Source organism: Papio anubis, chromosome 18, assembly GCF_008728515.1.
Source record: "Papio anubis isolate 15944 chromosome 18, Panubis1.0, whole genome shotgun sequence".
In the NCBI taxonomy this organism is placed as follows: Eukaryota; Metazoa; Chordata; class Mammalia; order Primates; family Cercopithecidae; genus Papio; species Papio anubis.
This window is the reverse complement of record NC_044993.1, coordinates 17664059-17681198: the sequence shown is the minus strand read 5'-3', so window position 1 is coordinate 17681198 and position 17140 is coordinate 17664059. Positions and strand designations below refer to the sequence as shown.

Below are 17140 nucleotides of genomic sequence, written 5' to 3'. Positions count from 1 at the left end.
CAACAAAGTAAGACCCTATCTCAAAAAGAAAAAGAAAAAAAATCAGGCAAATTCAAATTAAGGGGCATTCTATGAAATAACTTTCCAGTACTCTCAAGTGTCCAAGTCATGGAGGACAAGGAAAGACTGAGGAACTATCATAGATTAGTGGAGTCTAAAGACCTAAGGCAACTAAATGCAATATGGAATACTGGATCAGATCCTAGAACAGAAAAAGGACATTAGTGAAAAAACTAGTGACACACTAACAAAGTACATAGTTTTGTTCGTAGTTTTGGACCCATGTTAATTTCTTAGTTTTGATCATTGTGTCATCACGTAAGATGTTAATACTGGGGAAACTAGGGAAAAGGTATACAGGAACTCTCTGTACTATTTTTGCAACTTTTCTGGAAATCTAAAAGTATTTCAAAAAGGTCTGTGTGTTCCTGTTCTTTCACCAGAATACATCACTGCTACCTTTGGGGAGAGACAAGGCAAATCACAAACAACCATAATAAAGGCAGATCATTGTGTTAAAAGAGGTATAGCAAAAGGGCTGTAAGAGGGGAAGAGTACACACCTGGCAAGGCTGCTCTGAGAATTAGCTCTGTTATTTTATGTTCGGAACACTGCCTGGCATATAGTAGCTGCCATACAAGAGTTAATATGACATGTAGTTTAGGGAAGGTGAAAGAAATGGCAATTGGGTTGGGTCTTGAAGATATGTGACTTTTGACAGGCAGAAAGAATATATCTCATAAAGAAAGAAAGAGCAACCAAATGAGAGAATTTGCTCCATGTCAGTCAATGATAATGGCAACAAAGATTAGGTGACTGTGTACTTCAAAATGGGAAATTTTCCAAAATGGCATGGGAGTAATGGTAGTGGCAGTGTGAGGGCTGAGATGTTCCTCTCTCCCTGACTCTGGCTCTTTCTACTCCATATAGCAAGTGGAGAAGGAGAAAGTGAAAACAAAGAACTGATGTCTCGAGAGAAAACCAAGGCAAGTCGAGGAAGGAAAGGGGCATTTGAGAAACCTATCTGTGGAATCACCGAAGAGCTGGTCCACGACGAAAAAAGGGTTCCAAAATGTAGAGTAAAAGCAACTAGTGGAGGTGCTAGAAATGGTGAGTGAGTTGTAGAGAGACATCTCTGAGAGTAACTTCAATAAGGGTGTTTTGTCAGTGTCAGCTTGCATTAGATTCAGGTGTATGAAACAGAAAAATTAAAAACAAAATCATGACTTAAGCAAGATAGATATTCCTCTTTCTATCCAGGGCTGACAATGGTGGTTTCATAGCATTAGGGCATCATGTTCCAGATGGCTTCTGGAACACCAGGCACTAAATCAGCATTGCAAGCCATTAAAAAGGCGGGAAGAACAAAGAGCTGTGCACTACTTCTCTTTAAGAAGATTTCATGGACGTCCCCACAATACTTCCTTGTATGTCTCGTTGACCAAAACTTAGACACATAATCATACCTAGCTGCAAGAGAGGCTAGGAGATAGAGTCTTTTAGATGAGTGCCTGTGCATCCCAATAAAATGAGCATCTGTTACTAAGGAAAATAAAGAGTATAGACGAATATGGATGTTGGGACAGACAACAAACAGCCTCTGTGAAAGGTAGTAAAGGAGAGAGCCAGGGGGAGAGGTTTTCATCTAGGACAGTGCGTCTCATAAATCCTGGATTCCTTCTCCTGCTCCTCCTGGCCCCTCATTTCTTCTGTCATCCAAAAGCCTCTTTCTGGGGGGACCCAATTAGCCCTACTTTCTCTCCAGAAGAACTTCAGTCCTGGAATTGGACTATGGCTCAGTCAGTGACATTGGTGTCAGGTTCCTATTCACTATTACTCTGCAGAACCCCAAACCCTGGCAAAACCATCTCCAACATCATCTCCTCATACCTTCTCCCACTACCGGTTATGCCCTACACTACCAGGGATTTTCTCCTTTAGAACCGGGTTTGGATTCAAAAGGCAAACTCTCTTCATGCCAAAAAGCCTCTGCACATTGGCTCCAATCATACATTCTGGATAGAAATAATCCAGAATAATAATTTAGTATCCAATAAGCATCCCTGTCTGTTCATGGGGCTCACATATTTTTAAAAATACAGAAAATGTTGAGCACCCTCTCATCATTTCAATAATGAAGAGCTCTAAGATTCATCACACTTTTTTCATTGGTAAGAGGTAGAACATTGGAGAAAAATCTAAAGCCCAACATAAGTAAAGGAAAGACTTATGGCTTAGTATAGGTAAGCCTAAGTTAGTTTGTATTATCCCACAAAGATAGCTTTAATTTTAAACCAAAAAAGCATCTTTCCTTGAAAACCCAGAAACATGTTTTAGATTAGGAAAAACAGACCCTTGATATTCTTCCATCCCGGCCATGAAGGAAAAGGAATAGTCGGTGTTCCTTAGAGCAACAATGTCGCCGTAAGGCCAGGAGTCAACCATATACCCAGGCAGTTACCAGTTCCTTGGGGAGGGAGTCAAAATTAGCAATCTGTGATTATGGCATTTGTGTAACCTAATGTGGACAGGTGGTATGTGAAGCACTAACTGATGTGTTTCACATCCTGGCCTGCTCAGACTGCACTTCAAAGAACTTGTTCACCTGTACCCCTTTTCGATCCTCTCTCCAAAACTAAACAAACACCCTCTGAGTTAGGAAAGAGGAGGAATAGGATTATTAGAATGTAAGCAGAATTAGACCCTGGTGAGATCTATGAAATGGGGCAGAAGGGAGGGAAAACAATAGATTCCCAGATAGGTTTAGCAATTCAAGGGCAGAGGGACTTTTGATCAAAACCAGGAAAGTGAATATCATGTCCCCTTTCTCTCAATACCTTTCAAGGTATAATATAGAATGCTGATAGGACAGATCTAAAAGACAGTCTGAAACCACTCACATGGGGGGTGTGTGTGTATGTATGTGTGGTGTGTGTGTGCATGTGTTTGTGTCTTCATGGGGAACAGGGAGGAACATCTTCAAAGGATGAGGAAGGGCCAGGCGACCCAAAAGCCCTTAGGATGAGGAAGACACAGGATATAAGGTGATATGGTTTGGCTTTGTCATCTTGAATTATAATCCCACAATTCCCTTGTGTTGTGACAGGGAGCTGGTGGGAGGTGACTGAATCATGGGGTGTTTTCCCCCATGCTGTTCTTGTGATAGTGAATGAGTTCTCATGAGATCTGATGGTTTTATAAGCGTCTGGCATTTCCCCTGCTGGCACTCATTCTCTCTCCTGCCGCGCCTTGTGAAGAAGTGCTGTCTGCCATGATTGTAAGTTTCCTGAGGCCTCCCCAGCCATGCAGAACTGTGAGTCAATTAAACTTCTTTCCAGTTTTGGGTATTTCCATATAGCAATGTGAGAACAGACTAATATTAATACATGTGGCCTACTGACCAGGACAGTGACACCTCAGCATACTCTAGCTGGGAGAGATGCCCATGACCATGGACCAGAAGCTTCCCCTGGTGCCAGGATCCAAACTGGGACCTCAAAATCTTAGGCGGACTCTGGAGAGGCCTTAAAGAGGTTGAGGGAATCATGAACTGTGAGGGAATCATGAACTGATTCATTTTTAACCTGAAAGTCATGGTGCTTTCTCAGAAATAACTAAGATTATGTTTTCTGCCATTTGGTGAAAATGGGGCTTAACAAAAACACTGAGTAATAGAAATATGTATTTTCTCTTTTTGCACACCTAACTTGATGCTTGCTGCCTTAGTCACCCATTTGAGGTGTGGTGTTAGGTATTTCTTTGGAATCTGCAAGGTGCTCTGAGAGTGGACTGAGGGGAGGCACAAAACATCACTAGAAGCTCTGACCAAGTTTTTGTTTTCACTACAATCACTTTTTTTAGGCACAGCTGTCACCAAGAGAAGGCCTACTTTGAAAAGCAGATGGCAGGAGTTTTGAATACAAGAAAGGAGTTCCCGGGGCAGATGGCAGCAGACAAGGCATGAAGAAATGAAGGTCTCAACAGAGAGGCAAGAGGCGTCTTTGTAAGAACAAAGGTTTGAGAGGAGAGAGACATGAGCAAAGTCCTGGCTTCAGAGAGTCAGTAGCTAGGGATCTGGTAGAGAGTCCCTCCTTCTGGGATGAGCCCTTCCTCCACAAAGTATCTGTCCAGCCACACTCCTCAGTCAGACAGTACTGTGAAGGTTCCCATGAGCATTTCGTAAAGCCTGTAGGGCTCCCCAAAAGCACTCTTCCCTATCCATCTGGCAAACATTACTGTCAAATGCATCAAAAACTTATCATATAACACTTCCAGTTTTTTCATCATAAGCCTTCCAAACTGCCCGCTGCTATTGTTAATGACTCAAGATTCTGACGTCTCCGTCATGCAACAAACTCCAGCTCTCTTTTTTTCTTCTTACCTTACTTAGTAAATTCAGTATATTTTCATGCAAATATTAGAACCTATGCCTTCTACTTTTTCTTCAAAATGCTCTTGGCTCTTGCAACTACAGCTGTGTAACTCCATAGTGGATGAAACCATCACAATCTAGAAAATAAGTTTTCTGTCTTTTGGACAAGATTTCATTTGATTTCAGAATCATCTCCTGACTATCCAGTGGGCTTGCCTGCAAAGAAGTATGATTCTCAAGGATACATTTGTTCCGTTACAACTTTTTGTATGATCCTTGGGCTGAGTTCATAGTTCCTCCTACAGAAAGATGTTCATCATGGTAGAGCACTGAATCAGTGAACTTGAAAGCTAGGAAAGACTTCTAAAGGCCATTTATTACAGCTTCCTAGTTTACAGAAGCAGAAATGAAGGTGCAGAGATATGAAGGCCTTTCCAAAGGCCACTCCTCCAGTGAGGTGCTGAACCAGGTTTAGAAGCTTGGTGGCCTAGAACCCTGTTTAGTGTTCTTTTATGCCATGCTATTTTTAATCTTCTTGCTTGACTAGTGTGGAAGTCATTTGTGATGTTCGCCAATACAGGCATACCTTGTGTTATTGCTCTTCACTTTACCGTGCTTCACAAATACTGCATTTTTAACGAATAGAAAGTTTGTAGCAATCCTGCATCAAGCAAGTCTATTGGCGCCATGTTTCCAACAGCATGTGCTCACTTGTGTCCACATCAGCATTTTTTAGCAATGAAGTATTTTTAATTAAGTTATGCACCTTGTTTTCTTAGACATAATACTATTGCACACTTAGTAGACCACAATATAGTGTAAACATAAGTTTTCTATGCACCGAGAAACCAAGACGTTTGTGTGTCCTGCCTCATTGTGATATTTGCTTCATTTTGGTGGTCAGAAACCGAACCCACAATCTCTCTGACATATGCTTATATTTCTTTGGGGAAATACAGGAAGAAGTTAGGCATGGCCATGTGACTTGTTTTGGCTAATGAAATGTGAGCAGAAGCAAAGTGTTTCACTTCCACTTTAAGAACCAGCAGGTGATTCACCAAGTTCCCTTTCTGCTACCATGGCAACAGGCAACATACTGGATAATAGAAGTTCCACCAGCTGAGGACTACGAGGAGACTGAGGACGATGTGGAGCAGAGCCCCAGCTGACTCATAAAGGACATGTAGCAAGAGTAAAAAATAAACCTTCACGGTTGTAAGCCACTGAGACTTGGGGGTTGTTTGTTGCTACACCATCACCTAGCCTGTCCCCACCAGGTGAGCCTGAGCCACACCTCCATTCCCACGACACACCTCTGTGCATGAAGACTTCAGAGGGTACACAATGCAGGAAATCAGAATTCAGCTCCATAAAACATTCCACATTCCACATGTCACCAACATTCTTTCTTCCTCTTGGCTTATATTAGGGATAGGGGATGTGGTTTATTACAAAGGATGAGTATTTTAATAGCTTCTTATTCCTTGAGCTATTCTGCAGGTAAGTTCCTGGTGGAAATTCCTCTATTCTTAGGGTTAAAAACAGAATGAATGAGATAATTTTAATAAGCTCAGTGCATTATGACCTCAAATGCATCATCCTGTACTTACACACGCATACATGTGCAAAGACCTTTGGTTTCCTTGGAGGCTTTCTAGCTAGATAAGTCTCAGCACTTCACACGTTTCCTAACTTTATGAGCATCAACATTATAACAAGCTGATGCTTAAAAAACATCACATCATCAGATATTTCATATGAATAGTTACAAAATTAATGGAAGCTCCTCATAGAGTAGTAAGAGAGCCTCTGTGACCTTGGGTAAGTCACTTAGCCTCTCTGGGCCTCAGTTTCCTTGTCTATAAATGAGGATAGTAGTAGTCCCTGCCTCCCAGGGTTCATGTGAGAATGAAGTTGGGTCATGCACATCATGTCTGGTTCATAGTAAGTACATAATGTTAACTATATCTGAGCCATAGAGTACATAGAAATCCAAAAAGTAAACTCGATTCAGACTTTTTGCTTTCCAAGAAGGGTGAATTCAGAAACCGTTTGGTTCACCAAGTAGTGGTTTTCTGGAAAAGATGTAAAACCATGGTCCTACCATCTGGAGGTTTTAACACACTTTTGAAAACACAAACAGATGGGTAGGCAAGTGGGTATTGCTAACAGTTCGAGAAAATTTTCCAAACCTCTTGCTGAGGGCCTAGATCCAGCTGGGAAAATCTTTAAAGGGCAGGCTCATTTATACTTTTTCCATCTTAAATACTTGGACTTTTTCAGGTTTATAACAAAGCTCAGAAAATACTAAAGGTTAAAGGAGAACTGAGAGCTGCCAAGGAAATGAAAGATGAGGTAAGGCTCCTAACTCCTCTTCATACGTGGAGTTGAATATTCATTACAAGGGACTTTTTTTCATGTTTTATTATTCAAAATTCCAGTAATAAGCATCACAAAATATCATGGACAGAGGTGGGCAGCAGAGCATCGTGTTTAAGAGCCCAGACTCGAGCTGGGTGGGTCTGGGTCCATATCTATCAGCAGTATGATACTGAGTTTTTTGCCTACTTTAAGTTTCCTTTGCTTTATCTAGAAAATATGAATGATGATCACCTATTCCAAAGACTTGGTATGAGGATTAGCAAAGTTAGTGCATGTAGAAAGCACTTAATTGATATTAACTATTGTTGCTAACATTCTATCTTTATCTGGAATGATATGAAAATGGAGTGTCTGATTAGTTTAATCTTTTGGTCAAACTGTGTTTATGGGGTCAGGCGCAGTGACTCAAACCTGTAATCCCAGCACTTTGGGAAGCCAAGGCAGGAGGATCGCTTGAGCCCCAGAGTTTAAGACCAGCCTGGGCAACACGGTAAAACCCCTGTCTCTACAAAAAAAAAAAGATTAGCCAGGTGTGGTGGCATGCCCTTTTGGTCCCAGCCACTCAGGAGGCTGAGGCAAGTGGATCACTTGAGCCTGGGAGGTTGAAGCTGCAGTGAGCCGCGATCACACCAGTGCATTCCAGCTGGGGCGACAAAGACCCTGTCTCAAAAACAACAACAACAGCAACAAACTATGTTTATGTATGCCCTACCTTATTTCAGAAAGGACTTAAGGGGACTGTTTTGATGAGTAAAGGATTGTCCCACGTACCATATGCTTTTTAACAGACCTCCTACCAAGAGGTGAGCAGATTCTGAAACAGGCAGTCCACTCCTTTCCTGCCGCATTACTGGAGCCATACAGAACTTGATACCAGTTCTGTGGGGAACAAGGATCTGTATGGATTTTCTAGAAGGCTGTTTCTTCATTTAACTTATATCTTTGGATCTCCTTCAATGTGCCAGGCATTCATTGTTCTAGGAGCTGGGAATAAAGCAGTGAACAAAATAGACAAAGATCCCTACTGTCATGGAGCTTACCTTCTTGGTAGAATAATTTCTCAAATGATATGATAGTGAAAAGTCTGTGAAAATTGCCCGGGTGCCAATAAAAATCAGCCCAAGTTCCATAGGTGGCTGATCTCCACCATATGTCATGTGTATCCTACACTGTATACTTATGGGGTGTGCCAATTTTGTTTTTATGGCAAACACTAATCTAGCCTTCCATGATATGTGTCAGACAGTGTTCTAAGTACATTGTATTTACCAATGCATTTAATCATCACAACAACCTTAAGGAAACTATAATTATCTCTATTTTATACATAGGGAAATGTAGCCACAGAAGTTAAATAACTTGTTAATGAATACACAGCTGATAAGGGAATCTCTCAGATATCTTTTTTAATTTGTTAATCTAAGTGTGTGTGTGTGTGTGTGTGTGTGTGTATGTGTGTTTAGCCTTCTTACATTTCATAATGTTTTCTTTTTTTAATCTTTTTTATTATACTTTAAGTTCTGGGATACATGTGCAGAATGTGCAGATTTGTTACATAGGTATACACCAATTTTTAAAGAATTTAGAACACCATAAAATACAGTCACTCTTCAGTATATGAACATAATTGGTTCTAAATGTTTGTTCACAGGCAAAACCTTGTATAAGTACCCATTCATTTCCATCATAAGTAATGCAAAAACTGTAATATTTCTATAAATGGAAAAGTCAACTGGTAATCAAGTCAGTAATATCAGTAATAGTGTTTAAAATTACTGCAGATAACTGTAAACTCTACTATTATACAAGTAAAATGTAAAAATTCCTGAATCAATGTTATTTTTTAAGGTTTCGTGATTCTTAAGGCATGACTCTCACCATAAATTGAATGGTTGTGATATTAGTGGTGGTTAAAAGTGGTTTCCCATTGATTATTGAAGATTTGTCCTTATCCTCAGACAAATAAGATAATATCCCAAAGATGATGACCTTTATCGTGTTATTGGTTGAATCCTAAATTACTGTGGATTTTCATGTTGAAATGCCAAATCCCTGGGAATGCTGCCATTTTGAATCTTTGCAATGCTCTTGGCCTCTGAAAATGCTACTGAATCACGAGCTTCAATTTAACATTAGCTTCACCCAAGAAAAAGCTTGAGACTGTCAATACTTGGAAACCTAGAGCAAAATGTCTTCACCTGTTTTGAAATATGTGTTTGAGATACCATGCTTTTTGACAAAAGACCTATTTAATCAATACAGAAAATTTGCTTCAGTAAATAACCTATTTTCCAATAGTTATCATGAATATGGTAGCCACTGCAGTATCAGCACTCATCATTTTGCCTGTGGGTTGATAGCTGCTGCTGCTGTCATATGTTTAAAAGCAGAGTGACCAGGTTCCAACCTTATATAAGAGAAACCAGGTAACTAAGTACATGACTTATGTAAATGAAAACTCACCTGGCAGCGGAGACTGGCAGTGGAGACTTGTGATTTCAGCCATTGTTAATGACTTCAGATCCAGGACAGGATCAGATGGTGCCTGAGAGTCAACATTATGACTCTCGGTTCATCTCATGCCCCAGTAATGGTTACAGAGCTATGATTGATGAAATGTCAGATTAAATCTATCCCTATTGCATGTTGATACTCAAAAGGCATCTGCCTGGGATTTAGCCTTCATAAAGTAGATAGGATTATAAATAGTTTACAGCTAATATCTGTGTGAGATACTAGCAAGAAATTAGGTTCACTGAGACCCAAGAAACATTGGCTTTTCTGGGGTTCTGAGGTGAGCACAGCCTTTTCTAATAGCTCCCTATAATTAAAAATTGAACATGGTTCTGGAAATCACCTGATCACTCTCCCAGCATTTTTACTCCTTTTCTGATGCATCAAAACCTCTTTATAATTTGGTTTCCAGGAGTGAATGGTTAAGTTTTGTTTTCGAAAGTAAATTTCACTTGACATCCATCAAAACATATTTGTTATTCAACTGGTTTAAGGAATGTTCAAAGAAAGATGATTTATTCCAAACCTTGTTTCATGAATGAAGACATTTTCTCAGAGACTCTGAGCCAATGCTAAATGTACAAATTAGATGAGATCATCTACATTGAAGATCCAATTCTGAACTTCTGGTGGTGCAAAAGAATTGGGCTATCAGGCCTTCTACTCAGAGGACATCCAAAACTGGAGGGAGAAAGGATATTTTTATTGGCCTGAGAGAGAGCACTTAACTTTTAATTTAGAGAAACTCAAGTGTGTATCATTGGTATTTTGTTAGTGAGCCTTCAGTGTGCTAATCTCCATGGGGAACAGTATGCTGTCAGGGTTCCTGCCTTAAGACACATATATTCAACACCAAGGCAAGAATATAGGGTATTTGGCTCTCCTGTGGAGCAGGCATCTTGTTGTCACCTAAACTGCTCATAGATGCCAAAGAAAGACAGTCCTGTGGCCAGAGTGAAGAGGTTCCTTAGGGTCCCACTTCCTGGAGAGGCTCCATACTCTATTCCCAGTGTGGTAACCACAGGAAAGGGATCCAAAGCACCAGAATCAAACTACCACTCTTTATCGAGTTAAGCATTTTGTTTCCAAGTTAGAAAACAGTGTCTGTACACCATTTTTTAAGGCCACTCTACACATATTCTCTTAAGAGAGTCGCTGGTAATTGTCTTAATGGTAATTACATGCTTGGGGCAGTTGACATCCACTGTTATTTTTCTGGAAGTGAGGAACGAAGGATGGGAGCAAGAGAGGAGGAGGGAGAGTTTTGAGATAATGAAATCCTTTTAATGACAGAGCCATGCCGTTAACCTAATTAAACTGTAAAGTGGTTAAAAAAAAATCCAGGTACTAAATGGAAATGAAGAAATAAATCAACGGAGACAGCAGCAGTTCTGGGAAACCTTCTGAATTCCGAATACTCTGACATTGCAATGTCCGATTCTCGCCGTTGTCCTCCGGCCCCCCTCGGCTTTGTGTAGGGGTCCTTTAAACTGACCTGTCCAGTAAGGCTTGATTTACGATGCCCATATCAGGTCTCCAGTTCCTCTGGGAATGTGTGTTATGCAGCTCATATATTTCAAAAGACAAACCAGTCAGTCGGATATGATGGCAGAGCATCAGCTACAGGGTCAGGAAGAACGAGCTCTCCTGGCCCTACTGCTAACCAGATGTGAGACCTTGGGCACTGTGGCTTAGTTCCCTTCACTATTTCCATGCACCTATCCCCTGCCTACTGCGCACTTTTGCAGCTGTAACTCTCTTAGAAGAATTGTCTTTAGACTACTGAAGTCACTGCCTACAGGGGCAGAGAGCTGGAAGTTCTTAGTTGCTTGTAACCCATGGGATGGCCATTGGCCATTGACTGACTGATGCTGTTTGACAGCCCAGCTTTCACTGACACCAATCGGGACAGACTCTAAGGTGTAGCTCATATTCCAGAGTTTCCTGTATGAGCAGGCTAAAATTACTGCCCACAGGATTCTCTGAAAATGTACCTGTACTTGGTTTTTACCCCTTCCCTATCCTGCTTCCCCTTCTTCCATGCTGGTTTTTCTTGGGAGTGTTTCTTTAATAGATGCCATGAATCCTCACTTAAGAACCCTCTCGGTAATCTAACCTAAGAGATAGATACTGTATTAGTCCATTTGCACACTGCTATAAAGAACTACTGGAGGCTGAGTAATTTATCAGGAAAAGAGGTTTAACTGATTCACAGTTCCACATAGCTGGGGAGGCCTCAGGAAACTTACAATCATAGCGGAAGGCAAAAGGCAAGCAAGGCACATCTTACATGGCAGCAGGAGAGAGACAGTGAGGGGAAGCGCCACACTTTTAAACTATCAGATCTTGTAAGAACTCACTCACTATTATAAGAACAGCATGGGGGAAACCACCCCCATGACCCAATCACCTCCCACCAGGTCGCTCCCTCAACACGTGAGGATTACAGTTTGAGATGAGATGTGGGTGGGGACACAGAGCCAAACCATGTACTTACCATGAAGGAACCAGCCTCAGTTCCTAGATTTAAAACTCAGCAGCAGTAACACCTGTGCTCATGAGCGTTGTAGAAAACCAGCACAGTGACAGACTGAAGCACTACACAGGTTCACACAGGACTTCTTCCTCATTCCTTTTCACACCATTACCACCCACAACTCTGGGAGTGGAGGTGGCATCCTGGTGTGATAAAGCCCCACCCTCCTACAACAGCTCTGCACCCGCACCCCCACCCAAGTTACTATGCCCCACACACTCTATTTATATCTCAATCACTACTTTCCATCCCCATCTAGCAACAATTAGCTAATTCTTTTCACTCATAATCAAAGACAGAACTTACGCCACCAGCCCAGGGATCTCACTTTGTTCCCATTGTGAATGCCTCTAAAGAAAAGCACTTTTGGGAGGCCGAGGTGGGCAGATCACGAGGTCAGGAGATCGTGACCATCCTGGCTAACACGGTGAAACCCCATCTCTACTGAAAATATTAAAAAAATTAGCCGGGAGTGGTGGCAGGTGCCTATAGTCCCAGATACTCGGGAGGCTGAGGCAGGAGAATGGCGTGAACCCGGGAGGCAGAGCTTGCAGTGAGCAAAGATTGTGCCACTGCACTCCAGCCTGGGTGACAAAGCGAGACTCCATCTCAAAAAAAAAAGAAAAGCACTGGGTTTATAGGTGAAGGAGATCTTTTGGTAGTCTAGTGGGTAGAAGAGAAAGGTAAGAGACTTCAGAATCCCGTATCAAGCCCATCATGGATTCACTATACTTGTCTTGACAAGTTCATTTGACATCTCAATATGTTCATCAGTGGCAGAGCCATTAATATTTATAGACAGTCCACTAGGTGCCTAGAATTATTCTAGGCACTGACTTCCTCTTGAAAAACAGGGGAATTGTCTGTGGTGCACCCTCAGCAGTGTGGTGAAGATTAATTAATATAAATCAGTAATTGTCTGAATAATGCAGAGCGCTCAGACACCTGGCAATTGGAAACTGTGTAAACGTTACACAGAATGAGTAATAACAGCTAACGGTTGATGGACAAATTTCCAGCAAATTTCAAGTCTCTGTCAACCTGTTAAGTGAACGAAAGCAAGCACTTTCTTGATAGCTTATAATTGATGCTTTTGTTTTTCTGGCTGCCTAGGCGGGGGAGAGAGACAGAGAAGTGAGCAGCCTGAACAGCAAGCTGTTAAGCCTGCAAGTTGACATCAAGAATCTGCACGATGTCTGCAAGAGACAGAGGAAGACCTTGCAGGACAATCAGCTCTGCATGGAGGAGGCAATGAACAGCAGCCACGTAAGGGACTTGGCAGCGGCCGCTCACCCCTGCTCCCTCAACTTCTGCCTCTCTTCCCTTGGGCGGGGATAATAGAAAGTTCTTCCACTGTTCATTCAAGAGTACTTATTGAGCAAGCAATGAGAGAGAATTAAGAGAATTAAACACGCACACCCCAACACACATACACACGGAAAATGCCATTCCTGCATTTTTCCATCTATCTCCAAGGTCATGTACATCCTAGGCACAATGTTTTCCTTATCGGGCCTTTCACACCTGTATTTACAACCCGTTGCCCTGAAAATATCAGATCATAGTGATACATGGGGAGCAGCATCTGCTATGGATCTCAGACAAACTTCTAAGTCAACCATGAAAATAAAAACCATCGCACCTGCTCCAAGGTATCAGTGTGCATCGGGGTAGCAGGGGATCTTTATTGCTGCACCTGTGTCTTACTGCCTGTAAGCTTTTCTTCTGGATGCAGGAACCTGATAATAGGACAAGCTCAGTTTCTCAAGAGTTAATGCCTCTAGAAGCAACCTTCAAGCAATGTCAGATGAGGAGGTGGTAGATTCCATCTCCCACCTTCCTTTCTCCCTCGTCAGAGGTAACCCGAGGCATGCTGTCTCACAGCCTTCCTCAATGCACCTGAGCCCAGTTGCTCACAGTGGTACCTGACTTGATGACACACCTTTTTTTTTTTTAACCCAATGTTGTTGTTGTTGTTGTTGTTACATTAGTAAGTTCTTTAGCAGTGATTTGTGAGATTTTGGTGCACCCATCACCCAAGCAGTATACACTGAATCCAATTTGTAGTCTTTTATCCCTCACCACCCCCAACCTTTCCCCAGAGTCCCCAAAGTTCATTGTTTCACTCTTATGCTTTTGCATCCTCATAGCTTAGCTCCCACTTATAAGTGAGAACATATGATGTTTGGTTTCCCATTCCTGAGTTACTTCACTTAGAATAATAGTCTCCAATTCCATCCAGGTCGCTGCAAATGCCATTAATTCATTCCTTTTTATGGCTGAGTCGTATTCCATTGTATATATATACCACATGCAAAAATATGGAACCAGCCAAATGCCCATCAATCAATGAGTGGACACACCTTTTATCTGCTTCCTTCCCTTCCTTCAGTCTCCCACTCCCCAGCCAGAGTTTACTAAGACCACCTCCCACATCAACTACTACTTGACCCTCAGTTCCTTGTCACAGAGCCTGCTTTCAGGGGTGCCCAAGCCAAGACACTCAGTAGCGCTGATCCTACGCATGTGTGAACATGCAGACCTCCTGGCATGAGCATCTTTCTTGAGACTGTGATTTTGGACTAATACTTATCTAGAGTCTAGGCTGTTCATCAGCTGAGGTAATTTCATTTCAGCCTGAGGTTTGCTTTCTTTGGAAGCTCTAAATCTAAGGTCTTTAAGTCAGTCTCTAAATTTATCCACACAAGCTGGGGAGCCAGCTGGGAGATATTTTCCCACAGCTCTCTAAACACTGGGTTTCCAAGAATTCTTTACTTGTGGTCTTCATTTCCATTTAGTGACTTGAGTTCTTGGTAAACAGAAAGCAGGTCCTGGCTGCACAGACCTGTTGCTGGACACCCAAAGTTAGCCTCTGGGAGGCTGTGAAGCCGCCACCGTGTTTTTCACTGTTGGTGGTCAAGGATCTGGCCTCTTTTCATTGCGTCTGTAAGAGTTCTCCCAGGACTTACCGCCTCACTATTGAAACCACAAACTGTTCCTCTGCAATGCCCTAGAAATACTACCAACAAAGCATTTCTACTTCATCTCCTAAGCATTGCTTTCCTCAGGAAGTCACAAATAGAGAAAAATCCACTGGTTTCCTAAATGGATCTCAGGAAGAAGATTATCATAATTTACTTCTTTCTAAATATTAACATTTTAGGATATTTTCACCATTGCTGTCATGAGTTTACTTATTTCCCCAGTCAGGAAAAGCCATGTGGCTTATAAATGTACCTGGCAACTTGGAAGGAGAAAGGTATTAAATTGCATTTTATTATTCTAATTGCCCAGAAGAAGGTCTAACAGCTTGAAACAAGCTTTAAAGCGGGCTCTTTTTTCCCCTAGCACTTAGTGCAGAATTTAAATAGCAGACTACGCATACAAATACACAATTAGATGTAGACTTACACTCATCCGCCCAGAAAATCCCTTTAAGATCTGCCTTCCACATGGAAATGTAATATGGGAACAAAAGGGAAACCAGGACTTTCTGAAATTCTGACTACCCTCTAACAAGGAGCTGGGGAAATAAGCAGGAGGTCAGAGTTTACGACCACAATTATGCAAAAAGATTAAAATATTACATTAGATGTTATGTATAACAAAAGGAGTGGCAGGGAAGGGGTGAGTGATATGACCTTGCAAATCAAAACTACGTTATGCTCCCAATCCCAGGAACAGAGCAGGAAATAGGGCGAAGCAAATGGGATGGCTAAGGTGCAAAATTCATGGGCACAAGTTCTTCAGGTGCCAACCTGCATGTGCTCCACCCTGAGACTGAGTGCCTCCTTAAAATTTGCAACTCACTTGCCTCACCGTAGTCCTGGGCCTGCCCAGGAATCAAAAGAGAATCTCAATTAAAGTGAAAGGAGAAAAGAACAACAGAGATATCATAATAAAATGATCAAACCAGAAAAGAAAGGGCCTTTTGAGCAATTTTCCCAGGCTCCATTCTCTGATGGTGGCATAGGGTGCATGCCCTGATATTCAGTAGAGCTCAGATTGCCAAACTCGTCTTTGAAGTGTACAGAGGACACTATTTTTAGCATAAAACTATATAAGGCGAGTTTGATTCCTGCGGATAAAAGTAATTTGTTGAAGATGTAAAGTTAGTAGAATCTTGATGGGCATTATTACACAGTATCATTTTGAATCATTGGGAATGGAAAAAAAATATTTCACTGAATCTTCTAAATGCAATGTGAAATCCTGGATTGGATATTGGAACAGAGAAAACACATTAGTGGAAAAACTGGTGAAATCCAATAAAGTATAGTTCACAGTAATCTTCCAACATTAATTTCTTAGTTTAGACAAATGTACCCAGTTATTTAAGAAGTTTGCCTTAGGGAAAGCTGTATGAAGAACATATGGGAACTCTCTGGGCTACTTTTGCAATTTTTCTGTAAATCAAAAATTATTCTAAAATACTTTTTTTCAAGTGAATCTCAGGCAAGCAGAAGTCACTAGTGAGAAGAATGTCTACATCAGAAAGATGCATCTAAAATTCATGTCACTTAAACATACAGTTCTCTGCTCTACTAGTACAAGGAAGTACAAGAAATGCAATTTGTAGAAGACATTAAAAGTAACAGATAAGTCCGGGCGCGGTGGCTCACGCCTGTAATCCCAGCACTTTGGGAGGCTGAGGCGGGTGGATCACCTAAGGTCAGGAGTTCAAGACCAGCCTGGCCAACATGACAAAACCCCATCTCTACTAAAAATGCAAAACTTAGCCAGGAATGGTAGCAGGCACCTATAGTCCCAGCCACTTGGGAAGCTGAGGCAGGAGAATCGCTTGAATCCGGGGCACAGAGGTTGCAGTGAGCTGAGAGCATGCCACTTCACTCCAGCCTCAGCAACAGAGTGAGACTCCATCTCAAAAAAAAAAAAAAAAAAAAAAAAAAGCAGATAAACCTATCCAGTGATATAAGGCTAAACCAGAGTTCAAAGGAAATATCTCACTTACCTCAAAGTTAGGAAAAGAAGTTCATGACAATGACTGAAAAAGTAAGTTAGTCCTCATCTGTGCTAATGGTTGCTGCTGCTACGTCGTGAACAAGGAGAAACTGATTCAAAAGCCAAATAATTCCTCATGCAATTCAGCTGAAAGTTTGCAGACTTCCTATATTGTTCTATGGACCTCAACACCAAGAATACCTATCACAAATTTAATAGATCATGCTGTATCAAAAGGTCAAATATGAAGCACTTAGAATTTTTCAGCTATACAAATGTATTCTCTGGTTCTGCTGTGGCCCAGACAGTGTTAACTTCTTTTTTCTATTGTGGATTTTAGTCCCCTCCCCAGGAAATTAATTCAGTTTGATGTG

General features: G+C 41.5%; 1 protein-coding gene across 3 annotated transcripts in view; it reads left to right on the top strand.

The window, feature by feature from the left end:
• The first annotated feature begins 3304 nt into the window (after positions 1-3304).
• PMFBP1 (polyamine modulated factor 1 binding protein 1) overlaps positions 3305-17140 on the top strand; it is a 56461-nt gene continuing 42625 nt past the window's right edge. Inside the window, exons 1-3 of one of the 3 annotated variants that reach the window (XM_017953505.3) lie at positions 3305-5649; positions 6656-6727; positions 12918-13070. In XM_017953505.3, the coding sequence (XP_017808994.1) occupies positions 6716-6727; positions 12918-13070 (165 nt within the window). In that variant the 5' untranslated portion in view covers positions 3305-5649; positions 6656-6715. Of the gene's footprint in view, positions 5650-5675; positions 5873-5935; positions 6194-6655; positions 6728-12917; positions 13071-17140 lie in introns of those variants that run through there. The other 2 variants (XM_003917125.2, XM_009196787.4) reach the window with 2 other exon arrangements.